This window comes from Phascolarctos cinereus, unplaced genomic scaffold (assembly GCF_003287225.1).
Source record: "Phascolarctos cinereus isolate Bilbo 61053 unplaced genomic scaffold, phaCin_HiC Scaffold_9;HRSCAF=440, whole genome shotgun sequence".
Classification (NCBI taxonomy): domain Eukaryota; kingdom Metazoa; phylum Chordata; class Mammalia; order Diprotodontia; family Phascolarctidae; genus Phascolarctos; species Phascolarctos cinereus.
This window is the reverse complement of record NW_027556402.1, coordinates 79,149,554-79,166,812: the sequence shown is the minus strand read 5'-3', so window position 1 is coordinate 79,166,812 and position 17,259 is coordinate 79,149,554. Positions and strand designations below refer to the sequence as shown.

Sequence of the window (17,259 nt, the reverse complement as noted above, 5' to 3'; positions counted from 1 at the left end):
TTGTTGTTTCTTTAAAAAAAATTAAAAGCTTTATTTTAAAACTTTTAACTTTAGGAATGGTGTGTTTTAGATTTAAGATCACTTATTTGACAGTTAATTTGGTTATATTTTTGTTTTTCTTTTTTCCACTTGGTAAATATAAATCTTTTTACTTGAGACTAGTTTTATAAATATATCAAAACTTTTAAATCCAAGTGTTGTCTCATTTCTCAGTTAACAATGGCAATAACAGTAATAATAACTGATATATATAGAACTTACATATCTATACAGTTTTATAAATATATACAGTTTTATAAACATATACAGTTTTAAGAGCCTTTTAAAATTTAATTATTGATTGTTGATTTTATTAAGTGACATACAGAGAAATGAGTTGTTCCTGTAATTTATCCTGATTGAATTTTTTACCTAGTGGGATGAATTCTTCATAAACAAGTCCATTTAAATCAAATAAATTATTCAATATTGTCTTTGTGGTTTTAATATGCATGTTTTCTCACAGCTTAATGCTATTTGGGTTTTCCATTTGTAGATTTTTATGCTCTGCTATGGTTTCTGTGACATCATTTTCTGCTTAATCCCTGCTTATGTAGTCTTCCCTTTTTGGTTTTGTTCACTTTTAAACTGAGCAATCAGAACAGATGTTAAGTCTTTGCTGTTTCTGCTTATCACTCCAAACATATATTCTAGCTTTTGTAAAAACTTTTGTCAAATTCAGGTTTTCTTCCAGAATAAGGTTATCTAAATTAACCTTTCAGTCATTTTTATCATTAATTATCTGATAGAATATAGATGGCAGTCTGATATAGTTGAAAGAGCCCTATGTAGAAGCCAGGAGATTGAGTTTCTAGTTTAGACTTTTCAGCTAACTAAATAGAAATAATTATGGTAATAGACACTTAAGCACTTCACATAATTTTCTCACTTGATACAGCAATATTGAGATAGCTATTTATGGATGTATTTGTCCTTGTGTGAATAAGGAAGCTAAAATATACGATGTCACATACCTATGATCACACTCTATTTAATTTATCATTATGGACGTCTTCCCTATATTATTTAAACTTTTTATGTCAGCCAAAATTGACATCACATCATTTCCATAAGCTTCTTTGGACATGTCAAGTACAGATTTGTTTAACTTTATTTTTACTCCTGAAATAAAACATATTTTTTTCTTAGCATAGCTGCAGTCACAAAACTGAGTAATCAACTTTGAAAGTATTGCTTCCTCAACTTAGAAGATATTGATAAGATAGTGATCACTCTTCTTCTGACCTCCAACAGATCTCACAGAAGCAGCCTTATTGTTCTATAGTCATACCTTATATGAATAATGAAGTGGTAAAATATTTAAAGCTATGTGATCCTTTGCTAAAAAAAATATTGTTTTGATTACCTTCCTTTTTCAGGCTGTAGCACAGAAAAAGAAAATTCGTCCCATCAAGTCACAGGCTTTTATAAATTTTGAGAAAACTCTTGTAGAACCTGTTGTTCCTGACTTCACATTCAGGGGTGTGCCTTCAGAGCAGGTATGGATGTTTGAAATATGTTTTGATAGAAGTATACTTTACACATCACTTAGAAAGCATCACTGATGTATACCAAAGAATTGAATTGAATTAAACTACACTCTGCGAGGCACGGTGCTAGATGCCTGAGTTGTGGGGGAGGAGGATATCAAGACAAAATTGAAGTGTCTTGTTCTCAGAGAACTTTTGTTCTCCTGAGAGAGCTACAACATCTAATAGAATCCAAGAAGCATTTATTAAATGCTCACTATGTGTGAGGGACCTTGTTAGGTGCTGAGAATACAAAGACAAAAGGAAAACTTAACTCAAGAAGCGTACATTTTACCTGGGGTGGAGAGAAGAGGATATAAAGTATGCTTAGAGAAGTATAAACATAATCATTTGAGGAAAATGAAAGCACTAATAATGGGAGTTGGGGTTCAAGGTGTGTTGCAGGGTCAGTTCAAAAGAATTCATAGACTTGAACCATCTTCAACCCAAATAAAGGAATTTATTGAGAATTACGCCACTCAGAAAGTTGGCTAAGTTCCAAGAAGGAACCAGCAGCTTAACAGAGCAAGACAGATTTTTATAAAGCAAAAGATGCCATTATATCATTATAGAATGTATGAATATTAAAATATTGGAGGTGTTTATTGATATAGGAGAGGTCCTAGCCTTGGTGAAACTGCACATGCTGGTTACCCAGAATGCATACTGAAAAGCCCCCAGTGGTGGGGTGGGGAGAAGGCATTTATTTATGATAATAATATTATAATAAGCCTCTCTATGTCATAAGTTCACCTTAGGGCACTTCTTTGCTATTACTGTGCATATGGTGGTCAAACATCCTAGGCCATGACCTGTTAGTGCTGCTTTCTGATTGGCTGGCTATTGTGGTCCTGTCTGAGGCTAAATGGATGATGTGATTGAGAACATGGGCACATCTGCTATTCTAGCGAGGCAGTAAGGCATATGAAGAAGTTGGGATATTGGGGGTGGGGGTAGTGGCTAGATTGGGGCTGGGGGCAGTAGCTAGATTCCATCAATAAGCTTTAGTGGTTTCTTGATGTTTCTGGGATTACATACACACTCCTCTGGCCTTTAAAGCTCTTTGCAATTTGGTTCCAGCCTACCTCTTCTGATATGTTATATATTACTTCTCTTCAGTCACTCTGCAATTAATCCATTCTGACCTTACTGTTCCTTACTAAAGAACCTTTGTCTCCCATTTCCATGCAGTGCTCAAAGGGAATTATCTTTAGCTGCTGGGCTTTACTGTGGTGAAGTACAAGAACTCTTATAAGCCCTGAGAATTTCAGTGACCCCTCTTCCCCTTCCCCAGACCTACCCTTTTAGCCTTGCCCCAATAGCCATAATTGAGAGAAGTCACTTGGACATGGAATTTTGGTCTCTGAAATCACTGGTCACCAACCACTGCTCAAAGATGGACAGAGAAGCTCCCAGAATCCTAGGAATAGCGATAGGCTTAGGTCATAAGCCCTGCCTGTGCCCTTCACTCCACAGCTATCATCCAGAGAAGTGAACTTTGTGAAAAAGAGACACACTGTTCTCTCCTGTCACCTGCCACCAATTATTTACCAGTTTCCCCCAGTAGGGCAGATGTGACATGGCTTGTGCCACATGGGGCAAACCACCACTACCACTTCAGCCACCACTTCCTGTCATACTCGCAGTAGAAACAGACCTAGAGTCTTGGACCCTCGGGAATTGCAGTGCCCTACTCCTGCAGGAACTTATCTTACTTGTAGTCTGACTGCTAGAGACATCATCTAGGACAGCAGCATTTGTGTAGAAGAGGCCTTTCATTTCTACCAGCTCCTCCTATTAACCATTTCCCCTCCTCGCCACTCCTCTAAAGTCCTGGAAACAGCTTTGCCCCCTAGACTGACTACCAAACCTGCAGCATCATCCAGGCAAGCAACTCTTGTAGGGATGTAGCTGGTCAGCATTTTCTGCAGGTGCTGTACCCACCTTCCCTCATTCACAATCTCAGTGACTGAAGACTTGGAGCGAAATATTCCCAATACCTTCCTCCTGGCAAACGGTCCAACATCAGAAGTAGATACGGTTCTATTAGTGGAAATGACAAAGATGTGTTACTGTGTGATTTGCTGCTGCACTCTGGAGCCTTTCCCTCTGACTTATAGCTGAAACTTGTAATATGTATTGTCTTCCTGTTTTAGAAGAAGAACTCCTTGAGAAGAGGGACTATTGCTTTTCTATGTATATGCACAATGCTTTGTACATAGTAAGAGTTGTATTTTTATATATGTATATGTATATTATATACATATACACACACACATATATTTGCACACACATATACACACACACACACACACACACACACACACACACATTTTTTTAAAATTCCTTGATTAGAATCCCTACTTTATTTCAAAGATGAACTCAAAGCTGGGCGTGATGTTATATATTGGTAGGTTGAGTTTGGTAAATCACTTGAGCTTAGGAGTTCTGAGTTACATGGGCTAAGCTGAATTATGAGCTAAGTATGTACTAAGTTCAGTATTCTATGGAGAACCCTCTGTAGTGGGTAGCCACCAAGTTGCCTAAGGAGGCACGAACCAGCCCAATTAAGAAACAGAGCAAGTCAAAGTGCTTGTGCCTATAGAGGTGGAATAATAACTGTACTGCCAGCCAAGGTAAGATGGGTAGATACAGTTTAAAAGACAAAAAAAGATCCACTGTCTTCCTACCTGAGACTTTTCTTGATTTTACCCAATTCTTTACCCGTCTCCATTGAAATTATCTTGCATTTACTTTGCACATATGTTGTTTCCCCTAATAGAATGTAAGATCCTTCTGGGAATGGAATATTTTTCTCTTGTCTTTGTTTCCCTAGTACCTAGTGCAGTGTCTGGTACAGAGTACCAGTTTAATAAATGCTTGTTGATTAGATTTTAAGTGTGCTTTATTTTGTTTTTTAACATAGAAAAAGCCAATTGTGGAACGTCACCCAAACAGTGAAAATTTTTCTCACGTACTCTTTTCTGAAACTGAAGGTAATGAAAATTTTGATGAACCTGGAAGAGATGTTATTGAAGTCACATGTGAATCACAAGTAAGATTTTTATACCTTTACAATAAATAACAGTATCTGATTGTATAATTAAATTGGAGCTCTTAAAAGCTTTATTCAGCTTCCAAAGCATGTTTTTATTCCCTTATCTGTCTGTTTATGTTGATCTTTACCTTGCCTTGTGAAGTCAGGTGTAATTCTGAATTTGTAATGTATATTAGTATTCCTTTGCACCTTAGACTCAATAACTTAATTGAATTAATGAAATATATTAGATAAGGATAATATTTAATTGGGACTGGTGATATGAAGTATGTTTGTAGTTACATTTTAACAGTTACACTTCTGTGAACCAAAAAGATCTATAATTTTAATAGAATTTCATTCCTTTGAAGCCTTCTAATTATGATTTTGGTATTTGGCTAGAGTTTGCATTCATTCATCAAACATTTATTAAGTACCTACAGTATTCTAGGCATCAGACAAAAAAGCAAAAACATCTTCAATGCCTTCAAAGAGCTTCCATTGAGAGAAAAACAACTTGTATGATGAATATATAAATATGATATACACACAATAATTTCTAGAGGCAAATAACTGACAGTTGTGGAGAGATCAGGATAGGCGCTCTGTAAGAGGTGGCACCTCACTACACCTTGAAGGAAGCTAGAGATTCCCAGAGGTCTAAGGGAGGAGGGGGTGCTTTCTAAAAAAGACTTAAGGGAGATAAAGGAAGCCTACACAAAGGTACTGATAACAAATGGGATGTTGTATAAAGAAAACAACAAACAGACCCATTTGGTTGGACAGTGAAGGAGGCAAATGTGCAATGTCTTTTTTTTTTTTGGCTAGGCAGTGGGGTTAAGTGACTTGCCCAGGGTCACACAGCTAGTAAATAATAAGTCTTGAGAGGTAGCTGAAGAAAGAAGTTTATATTTCATCTGACATTTGTTAGCACCCAATTTATGCCAGGCCTTGTTTTAGGGAGCATTGGTCATAGAAAGACCAAAGTGAAACAGTCATTGTCCTTAAGGAGCTTATATTCTGTCAAGGTAGGCAATATATATGTATAAAGGTAGATAAAAAATTAATATATGGTGCTATGGCGACAAGGAGGAGGGAAAAAAGCTCAGAGGGTCAGGAAAGCCCTCATGTAGAAAGGAGTGCTTGAGCCGAGTCCTGAAGGAAATTAGGAATTGCAAGAGTGAAAGGTAAAGGGGACACTCAGTGCACATATGCCAAGACAGGAAATGGAGTATCATGTGTGATAAATACCAAAAACAACAATCTGGCTAGATAGTATTGTATGTAAAGGACCGTAAAGCTAAATAGAGGTGTTTATATTTCTTACAGTTATTAGAGACAATAGGAAGTCTTTGGAGTTTATTGAGTAGGGAAATGACATGATCAGGCCTGTATTTTAGGAAAATCGCTGTCAGTTATGTGATGAATTGGAGAGGGGAAATACTTAAGGCAAGAAGACAAAGTGAAAGGTTATTACAGCAGTCTGGGAGCTAGAGCTGGTGAGGGCCTAAACTTATGTACAGTGAAGTTTGCAGAACCAAAAGAACCCTGTGCACAAAAGGTAACACAGTAACAGCAATATTGTATGAATGATTTAGCTATTCTGATTAATGTAATGATCCAAGAAAATTCCAAAGGACTTATGATGAAAAATGTTATCCATCTCCAGAGAACTGATGAACTCTGAGTGCAAATTGAAGCATAATTTTTTCACTTTATTTTTCTTTTAAAAAATGCAACATAGTAATATGGAAATGTATTTTTGCATGATTTCACATATGTAAATGTTATCACATTTCTTGTCTTCTTAATGGGTGGGCAAGGGGTGGAAAAGATGGCAAGAACTTGGGAACTCAGAATTTAAAAAAAAAGAGTACTAAAAATAAATAATAAATTAAGAAAAAGCTATTGGGCTAGTTTTAAAAAATTGAACAGTAGATTAAGAACTGGAAACAAGTCCTAAGTAGCAAATGGCAGGGAAGCAAGGAATTCAAAAGAACTGTGTTAACAGTGTAATATTTAACTGCTTAACAAAGAGAGAAGGGAAGGAGTAAAAGGATTGCTTGGCTATGATGAGGACCCTCTTGAAATTAGATAATAGAAATCTGTAGTAGCTTCAGTTTATGTGATTTTCCCTCCAGATTTGTTCACTAACACATGAGTAGGAGAATAAGAAAGATAATGGAAGTAATCCAGGATTCAGCATCAGTAAGCTGGAGGCAAAAAAATTGAGGCTGTGCAGAGTTAAACTGGTTTATTATAAGATTGAGATCAGGAAGTGAGGAAAGTGAGTTTAGAGCAGGGGTGATAGCCTGGCAGAATATCTAAGGATGGAGAGATGAGAGAATCGAAGAGAGAATCCTTGCGAAAATAAAGAATTGGTTTGGGAGAAAAGAGAGATACAGGAGAGCATCATAAGCAGATGAGTAACAAGATTTGACCAGTGCTTTCAGACTGTCATTTTGTCAGCTCCATGTAGAATGGATTGGAGAAAGGAGAGTCTTGATCCAGGGAGATTGATTAGAAGACCTTTCAGTGGTACAGGCAACAGATAATGAGTACCTGAGGGAGGCTGGTATTGTTTAGGCTGATGTGAGAAATGTTATGGATGTGAAAAATCAAGAAAACTTTGCAAGTTATTGAATATGGAGGATGAGGTAGAGGGAAGAGTTGAATATGACTCTGAGGTTGCAAACCTCAGTATAGCTGGAAGAATTGTGTCAACCTCAAAAGAAATGAGGAAGCTAGGAAGAGGAGAGAGGAGGATTTTGAGGAGCAGATAATGATTTCTATTTTAGACATGGTGAATTTGAGATGCATGTGGAACATTCAGTTCCAGATGTTCACTTGGTAGTTGGTAATAGGTGGAACTGGAGTTCAGGAGATACTGATGCTGAATAAGAGTCATCTACTGTAATGACTACTCTCTAAATTGTTTTGTTTTTTTTATCTTGTCAGTTCAATTTGATTCTACTATCATCTCTACGCAGATGACTTCCATACCTATATATTCAGACCCAGTTATTCTTCTGAACTTTAGTGCCACATCACAGATGTATAGGAGTTACTCTAGCAATGGAAAAAAGTTTCAGTAATACCTCATTTATCTGAAATTATTAGGAACTTTTAAGTGAATTTTCCAGATATCTGAAACTTATTGAAGCACAAAAACTATAAACAATTTTGATGGAAATTTTCTTTCACATTTCTTAGATTTCTTAAAGAGAACATAACACATTTTAATCTCTTGATGTCTCTAGGTCTTCAGTATGATCATTGATAAATAAACAGACTAACAAAAGTTTATGTGTTTTAAACGTAAGAGATCAGGCTTGGCTAACTGTTTCTGTTTAGAGGGTGGTTTGCTGGAAGTTTGACGTATGTATAGGTTGGAGGTGGGGTATCACTGTAGCAAAATTTAAACTGTAGGATGAAAGAAAAAAGAAATTGTTTCTATGAAGAAATAGGTTCTGAGTTTTAAACAATTCAGGTATAAATAAATTTTATAGCAAAAACTCTTAAGTATGGGACTACCTCTGTGTGTGTGTGTGTGTGTGTGTGTGTGTGCGCACGCGCGCACATACACTATTTACTGTCAGGTATGCAAAGAAGATGCTACTAATCTAGTTTTAAGTTATTTTTTCCAGATATTTTGTTTTTATATCATTATCTTTCCAAATACCATCCCTTGTAACAAGGAATTTAAAAAAAAAAAAAAAGAAAGAAAAAGAAAAACAGGTCAGCTAACACAATTTAAATGTAAGCAATATACCCACTTTTCATTCTCTACCCCTGTGAAGAAGGGGGAGGGAGGTACTCTTTTCTTATCTCCAGCACCAAGCTTGTTGTCATTCAATTGTGTTCACCTCTTCATGACCCTGTGTGGGGTTTTCTTGGCAAAGATACTGGATTGGTTTGCCATTTCCTTCTCTAATGGATTAAGGCAAACAAGTTAAGTGACTTGTCCAAGGTCATGCCACTAGTAAATGTCCGAGGCTGGATTGAGCTCAGGTCTTCCTCAGATCTAGCTCTGTTAACCTGAGCCATCGAGATGCTTCTGCATTGTGCTTGGTCATTTTTTACATAAATACGCAACTATTATGTTTCTTGAGTTCTTGACTCATTCTTAACCTGTACATAATTTTAGATGTATGTATAGATACAGGTATTACTGGGATAAGGCATAGGGCTGAATGTCTTGGCTTGCCTACTTACTATAACACTGTATGTAGTGAATGCAACACCCCCCAAAAAAAAACTGCTGAATTATACAGGTTATGGTGCCTTAATAGTTCTTGCTGATGCCCTTATGAATTACAGTATTATGACATGCTGCTCTCTCAGGGAACTGAGGTTTTCAGGTTGAGGTAGCTATTTGTCCTCTACATTTTTTTTTAGAATTGGCCTGTCATTCTGGTTGCTCTCTGCAGCTCTTTATACCCATCACTACTTATAATCTCTATTAATACTCCTGCTGTTGCTGCCGCCTCATTACCAGTTCTGCTTTCTACTACACTCTTCTTTCTTTCCACTTTTTTTCTTATCATTTTTGTCCCTTTTTTATTCACCCATATACTTCTCAGCCAGCCTTTGATAGATAGTAACAGCCAAAGTGTTCCTTTCCTTCCTATAGTGAAGGTATCTGAAGTGTGTCAGGTATAACTTCAAAAAATAATGGACACACTAGTTTATTTTAACGATTTTTACTGAAGCTTCCTGGTGGTTTTGTTTTTGCGTCATAATTTATTTCCCGATATTTCTTTGCCTGGCCCCACACACTCATTATATTTTACCTTGTAACAAAGATAAACAATTAAGCAAAATCTACTTAGCGTGGAACCATGTCTGACAGCATTTGATGCAGCATTCCACATCTCTTGCTCGCCCCCACCTTTCTTGTGAGGAAGGATGTGTGTTTCATCTGTTTTCCAGAATGAAGATTGTTCTTTGCAATTGATCTGAGTTCAGTTGCCTTTTGATGCTGATTTTTCCTAAACAGTAGATACCAAATGGAAATAAAGTCAAATAGTCTTTTAAAAGAACTTCAGTCTTGAGTATTATATTCTAAAACCTAACAGGTTTTTTTTTTAATAATTATTTCAGGACACAGAACTTAATGCTAAGATTGAAGATCTACGGAGTATGCTTGCTGAATGCCAAGAAAAACTTAAAAAACAGATATTGATAGAGGATAAGTTACGTTATTTGGAAGAACAACTGAAAGGAAAAGTGATTATGCAGGAACTGGTCTGGAATAATCTTTTTAATTTAAAACTATATTGATATCTTTTGGTTTTATATCACTTTAATTTAGAAATGACTTTACAGTTGACAAAATCACTTTCATTTATTCCTTTCCCCAGCAAGCCATCTCTTGTAATCAAGAATCAATAAATATTTGTGTGTGTGTGTATATATACATATATATGTGTGTGTGTGTATATACATATATATGTGTGTGTGTGTGTATGTATGTATTCACACACACGTATTACACATGAACAATTTAACACAGCCCAACAGCAGCCAAGGCTGACAGAAGTATTCCACACCTCATATTCCTCCGCTTCTGCATATAAGGGAGGAAGGCATGTTTTCTTTCCTTTAGTCTGGGCTTTATGACCAGATTTGTGCATAAGTACGTAATATTCAGTTTCTGTTTTTCCAGTGTTCTTTCTATTTCTGTTTCTTGGTTCTCCTTATTTTACTCTGTATCATTCCATAAAATCTTCCTGTCTTCTCTGAATTTGAAGTATTCATAGTTTCTTATGGTATACAGTGATATTCCTTTGCATTCGTGTATCATAGTCTGCTTAGCCATTCCCTAGTCAATTGGCAGCTACTTTGTTTGTATGTCTTTGCTACCACAGAAAGTGCAGCTGTCAGTGTTGTGCTACACATAAGGCTTTATGCTCAGTGCATATTTTGATAACTTTTTTTTAATCATCATCAAATTGCTCTCCAGAACGGCTGGACCCAGTCACAGCTCCATGTGTACTATATCAACGTGCCCTCCCCCATCCTCCAGCATTGGCTGTTTAATTTTCTTGTTATCTTTGCCAGTTTGCTGTAAAATCTCCAAATTATTTGCTTTTCCTCTCTCCCATTAGTCATTTGGATCCATCTCACTTGTAGTTACTAATAACCTGCGGTTCTTCCTTTGAAAACTGTTTGTTTATAACCTTTTACCACTTATCTCTTGGTCTACTTCCGTTATGTTTGTATCTTCAATATCAGATCCTTATTAGAGATATTCGATGTAATTCTCTCCCTCTATTTGACAACTTCTTTTCTTAAACGAATTGATTTTGTTTGTGTAAGAGCTTTTCATTTGCATGTAATCAAAACTATATATTGTATCTTTTGATTGCCTCTTCCTTTTTTGGTTGAGAATTTTTCTCCCGTGCCATATCTATGAAAGGCACCTGATCTGGCTTTCCTTCAGTTTTACTAAGGTATAACATTTAATATTTAGGTTAAATATCTGTTTTGAATTTATTGTTGGGGCAGCTAGGTGGTGCAGTGGATAGAACATTGGCCCTGGAGTCAGGAGGACCTGAGTTCAAATGCGGCCTCAGACACTTGACACTTACTAGCTGTGTGACTCTGGGCAACTCACTTAACCCCCAGTTGCCTCGCCAAATAAAAAAGAAGACAAAGAATTTATTGTCGCAATAAATGGTAAAAATTGCTGGCCTAAACCTGATTTCCTCCAAACTGCTTTTTAGTTTTCTCAGCATTTTTTTTTATAGGGAGTTCTCCAAATAATTTATGTTCTTGCCTTTATTGAATACTGAGTTACTGCTTTTAGTTCTTTCTGGTTCTTCCTCATCTACCCTCTTCCACATATCTGCCTTTACTTTTTAAGTAGTACCAAATAGTTTTGGTGATTACTGCTTTTTAGTGTAATTTGAGGTGAAAAGTGATAATTCCGTCTTCCAAATTTTTTCCTATTGTTTCCTAGTAACAATAATAGACTTTTTGTTCTGCCAGATGAGTCTTGTTATTTTGCCTTGATCTATAAATTAGTATATCCTTGGTAGTTTGGTTAATACAGCATTAAATTTATAACTTAATTTAAGTAGTTTTATAATTTTTTTTATCATATTGGCATAGCCCAGCCATGAGCAGTAAAAATAACCTTCAAATTATTTAAGGCTTCCTTTAAAGAGTATTTTATAATTTATATTTATGTAAGTCTTGAGTGTACCTTAGATTGACTTCCATGTTTTGATGCATTTTGTTATGTTGAATGGGACTTCTATCATTTTCTTTTGAATTTAGTACTGTATACAAATGCTCTTAATGTTTGTGAATTTATTTTGTATCCTACTCTTTTACTGAAACTGTTGTCTCAGTTTCCTAGCTGATTCTGAAGGGTTTTCTAAATAAGCCATAATGTTGTCAACCAGTAAGGATAGTATTTCCTGTCTGTGTTTAGGCCTTTAATTTCTTTCTCTGTTTATTGGTTTTGATAACAAATTTTACAGCTATGTCAGATTGTGGGGAAAGTGAGGGAGCGTCCTTGCCTTAGTCCTGTATTTAATGAGAAAGCTTATAGTGCTTTCCTGTGGCAAATAATACTAACTTTGTTTTTAAATATATACTTTTTATCATATAAAAAATGTGTCTCCTATACCTATGCTTTATAGAGATTTAGCATAAATGAGTGTTGTAGTTTGTTAAAGGCTTTCTTATATCTATATAGTCATATGTTTTATAGTGTTTCTGTTTTTCCATTTTAAAGTAAGTTTTATTAATATATTTTTATATCACTATAATTTTCCCTAGTGCCCTTTTCCCTCCCTTCTAGAGAGCCATGCCTTGTAACAAGCAATATTTTTTAAAGACAATAAGAAAATGAAGTGGAAGAAAATCATTATATCTGATCAATATATTGAAAAATTTTGAAAATGTAGAGGCAACTAGGTAGTCTGGAATACAGTAGGCTTTAAGTAAATGCTAGCTGTTATTACAATGTACAAAATTTCTGCACTCCCCACTGCTGCACAGGGGCAAGGTGGGAGTGTCTTCTCATATCTCTTCTTTTGAGCCATGTTTTGTTCTTCATAGTTTTGCAACATTCACTTTTGATTTTGTGAATGTGTGTATGTATGTTTTTGTGTAGTTCTTTGTGTTTATATTATAGTCATTGTGTATGTTGTTTTCTTGACTCTTGTTACTTCACCCTGCATCAGTTCATGTAGAACTTTCCATGCTCTTTATCACATTTGTCGTTTTTTTTATCCAGCACAGTTATATTCCATTATGTTCATGTACAACACTTCGTTTAGCCATTTCCCAACAGATGGGCATCTGCTTTGCTTCCTTCTGATTCTTTGCTACCATAAAAAGTATTACCATAAATACAGTGGTCTATATTAGGACTTTACTCTTAGCAGTGGACTCCTGAGACATAAGCCTAGTAATGGAATTTCTGGGTCAAAAGGGTATGGATATTTTAGTCACTATTTGCATAATTCCAAATTGCTTTTCAAAATGGTTGTTGTGATTCATACCTCTACCAGCAGTGCCCCAGTGTACCTATTTTCCCATAACCCCTCCCAAATTTACTGTTCTCATATTTTTATAAGAGGTTTAGCATAAATGAGTGTTGTAATTTATAAAAGATTTTCCTGTGTCTATTGATGTGCTCCTATGGTTTGTGGTATTTTTGTTTTTAATACGATTAATTATGTTAATTGATTAATAGTGAACCATTCTTGCATCCTTAGTATAACTTCAGCATGGTCATACTGAATAATTTTAGGACTATATTGCCATAGGTTTTTCTTCCTAGGGTTTTATTTAAAACTTTAAAATCATTATTTAGTGATACTGATCTCTAGTTCTCTTTCTTTGCTTTATCTTTCCCTCATTCAGGTATCTGGACTGTATTTGTCTTAGGAAAGGAATTTAGTAGGGTGTTTTCTTTTTCAGTTTTTTAGAATCATTTATGTAGTATAGATATTAAGGAGAATATACAGAATCAGGAAAGAAGTCAGCTGAGAAAATATCAAATATCCCTGTTTTAAAACTTATGTAAAACATTTACATAAAAATACCTATAGCACTCCTCGTCTTAGCAAAGAACTCAGAAGTAAATACCCTTCAGTTGGGAAATGGCTAAATAAATTGTAGCATACAAATGCATTGAATATTACTCTATGGTAAGAAATAGTGACTGATAAATACAAAAAAGCATGGGAATTGTATAATCCAATGCAAAGTGAAGTAAGGAGAAACTGCAAAACAGAATACTCAGTGACCACAGCAATGTGAAATGGAAAGAAATCAGTCGCAGAAAATTTGAAACTGAATGCTGTGAAAGTATTTCAGCCAAGGTTGTCTCTCTTCTCTTGCTTCTTTGCATAAACAGGAGACTTTGAGTGTGAAACACTTCAGATAATATCAGACTTTTTCAGTGTATTGGTTTTTCTGAAGTGTTTTCCTTGTGGAAGATGTTCCCCTTGCTAAGGGTAGAGATGAAGGATTCTTTGGGAAATGTAGGTGAGGTTAAAACAAAAGATAATACTAGAAGGCAACCATGTCAACATGCAACATTCTGATCTCATTATCCTTCCCATACACCCACCACCTAACATGAAGAGAGGTGTATGCTTCCTTTTTTTGTTTTGCAGAACCAAGATTTGTTTGGCTGAGTTCAGCTGCCCCTTTTAACATTGCTTTTATTTACATTAATCTAGCCTTTGTGTAAGGGCAGCTAGGTAGCACAGTGTATAAAGCTCTGAGCCTGGAGTCAGGAAAGCCCAAGTTCAAATGCGGCCTCAGACACTTAATAGCTGTGTGATCCTGGGCAAGTCACTTAAAATTGTTTGCTTCAGTTTCCTCATCTGTGAGAAGTGAGTGGCAAACCACTCCAGTATCTTAGCCAGCAGAACCTCAAATGGGCTCCCAAAGAGTTGGACATGATTGAAAAACGACTGCACAGCAAACAAAAAGTCTTTGTGTATGTTGTTCTCTTGATTTGGCTGCTGGGTGCTTTTACTGAAGACTGGGTGCTGAGGTCTTTTACTATAAATTCTGAATAACCTGTTGGAAATAGTAAAAAAGTTAACCATTCTTTTAGAAGAACTTTCATCATGAGTATTGGATTATAAAACCTTTTTTTTTTGTCATTTCAGGACTCTGATGTTAATTCTGAAATTGCAGAAATACGGAATATTCTTGCTGAATGCCAAGAAAAACTTAAAAAACAGACTTTGATAGAGGATAAGTTACGTTACTTGGAAGAACAGCTGAAAGGAAAAGTTATTATAGATGAAATGGTCTGGAATAATCTTTTAAGTCGTGTCACCCTCCTTGAAACAGAAATGCTGCTACACTTTAAAAAGGTATTTTACATTCCTTAAAGCATTTTTGAGATAAATGGTAAAAAAAAATTAATTACCTTGATTACACAGTGATTTTTTTTCTTTATCAAATAACTAGTATTAACTGACATTTAAATAGTTCTTGAAAATTTACAAAGGACTGTGCCTATATTTTTTTTGAAACTTTACAATAACTGTGAAGTAAATACTGCATGTATTATCCCCATTTTATAGGTTTGGAAACTAAGCCTCAGGTTAAATGACTTGCTTTCAGTTATATACCTAGTTGGTGTTTGAAACAAAATTCCTGATGCCACGTCCAGCCCTCTATTCCCTACATAAGGCCAGAGAATCTGATAAACATGATGGTGGTTTTAAAATAACTTTGTTTCTAATAGTATTTAAAATCAGGTAAATTACTATCTGACTTTGTTTTCAAAGAGTCTCTGAAATTCTGTCATTTGATATGTAGCCTGACGAAAGCAGTAGATTGAACAATTTATATTTTCTTTGCTTTTTTTCTTTCCTTTCCATCGCAACAGCCTAATAAATTACTTTAAAACATTTGCTGTGCCTTTGGCTCTTACACTGTGAAAACCACATTCTCTGGTCTGCCAGACAAGTTCATTACTTTTCTCCTTTTCCCTTCAGGCAAAACCAATATGCTGCTAATAACAGTTTCAGAAAAATACTATCCATTGTTTTTACTTATAAAAAAGATAGCTTTTATTTACACAAAGATGCCAGTGTTACTTGATTAAAAGTAAAATATGGTTATGTTAATATACTTATATATTTATATCTTAAATGCTGAAATTTTCATTTCAGCATGATGTACCTTTAGAAACTGTGGATATGAAAGAAGACCATAAGTACAGCAGAAACAGGGATCTATCATCTCCTGGTAAGTTCTTGAATAATAGCAATATTTGCCATACCTACCTCAGAATGTTGTAAAGATCAGTTTGCCATCAGCGTGGATATTAGTTATGTTTACTAATTATGATAAATTATTGCATTTTGGTATTCATAATTAAAATATTGACAAATATATAAGTATACAAAAATACTTTGTTACAATATGACAATCTCAATAATGTTTATGCCTATTTGATCATTTTATTAAGACATACTTGGTATGAGTTTACCTATAAAAATTTCAAGGAAGCCAATAATTATAAAAATTAGGCCTGAAGCCTATGACTGAGGGATTTTGGGAGATAGGTTCTTTTTCATATGACTGTAACATAGTAGTGTGTTCCATGGATAGGGGAAGGGACAGTATATGCTAGGGGAAAAGAACACTGACCCCAGAGTCAGAGGTCCCTAAGACTAAATTCTGAATCTGATCCTTAACTGTTTGACCTTGAGCAAAGTTCCTAAACCTTCCTAAGCCTCAGTTTCCTTACTTGCAAAATGATGACAGTTGGATAAGATGACCTCTGAAGTGCCTTCAAACTCTAGATCTGTAATCCTGTAAATAATAATTTACTTACTGTGCCTTGAAGTTATTAGTGGAGATACAGAAATGCTGAATTTACATTTAAGCAGTAGTAGCTTTTTCGTCTACAGTAAATGTTGGAGAGAGGATATCTCACTTTAGCTAGTAATATAGAAAGTATTGTAGAACTTTAAAATATATTTATATACACACATATACATATGCACACATATACGTGTGTGTGTGTGTGTATTTGCTAACAACTCAGTAAAGAAAGGAGGATTGTCATAATGTTTGACATGGACAGTCTAGAATTGGGCCATGGCTTATTTTTCTGGCTGTTGTATGTTGCGGTTTTTCCAAATGGGAGTGGTAATAAAAGTGTTTGATCTGGTTTTTAGTAATGACTTCTATTTTGTTATTTCTTACAATTCTTGTGGGCAAAGATGAGATAACTAAGTTCTGTCCTGGATTTCAGGTTGAATTAGTAAATTCAAAATTATATTACTTTTTTGCCTTTGACAATTTAATTTTTTTCAACAAAATTATATTACTAATTTTTTTGTCTACCAGAGACAGTTTTTTTGTTTCCAAAAGGTTTATCTGTAAATAAATATATTTACAAGCCTTTCATCTACATGTATTAACCATAAGCCCTAACAATAATTTCAGTACATGTATTCGAAAAGGCGTTTAAAAAGGCAAAGTAGTCCTATTGATATTTCCAGATATCACTCAAAAACTTAAAAAAATCATGTTTTGGCATATTCTAGATTTCACAGAAAGGAGTTGGCAAAGCCAGTTGATCTTCCAGTAGTGCATTTGTTACATTCAAAGTTACAAAAGTCTGTCTGTTTTTCTATGAGTCTGTAGTGTCTT

General features: G+C 35.2%; 1 protein-coding gene across 4 annotated transcripts in view; it reads left to right on the top strand.

Moving 5' to 3' along the window:
• CEP44 (centrosomal protein 44) overlaps positions 1 to 17,259 on the top strand; it is a 57,738-nt gene that overhangs the window by 21,831 nt on the left and 18,648 nt on the right. For 3 of the 4 annotated variants that reach the window (XM_020997856.2, XM_020997853.2, XM_020997854.2), the window contains exons 5-9: positions 1,419 to 1,538; positions 4,495 to 4,623; positions 9,709 to 9,852; positions 14,751 to 14,960; positions 15,768 to 15,843. In XM_020997856.2, the coding sequence (XP_020853515.1) occupies positions 1,419 to 1,538; positions 4,495 to 4,623; positions 9,709 to 9,852; positions 14,751 to 14,960; positions 15,768 to 15,843 (679 nt within the window). The remainder of the gene's footprint in view (positions 1 to 1,418; positions 1,539 to 4,494; positions 4,624 to 9,708; positions 9,853 to 14,750; positions 14,961 to 15,767; positions 15,844 to 17,259) is intronic. The other variant, XM_020997857.2, reaches the window with a different exon arrangement.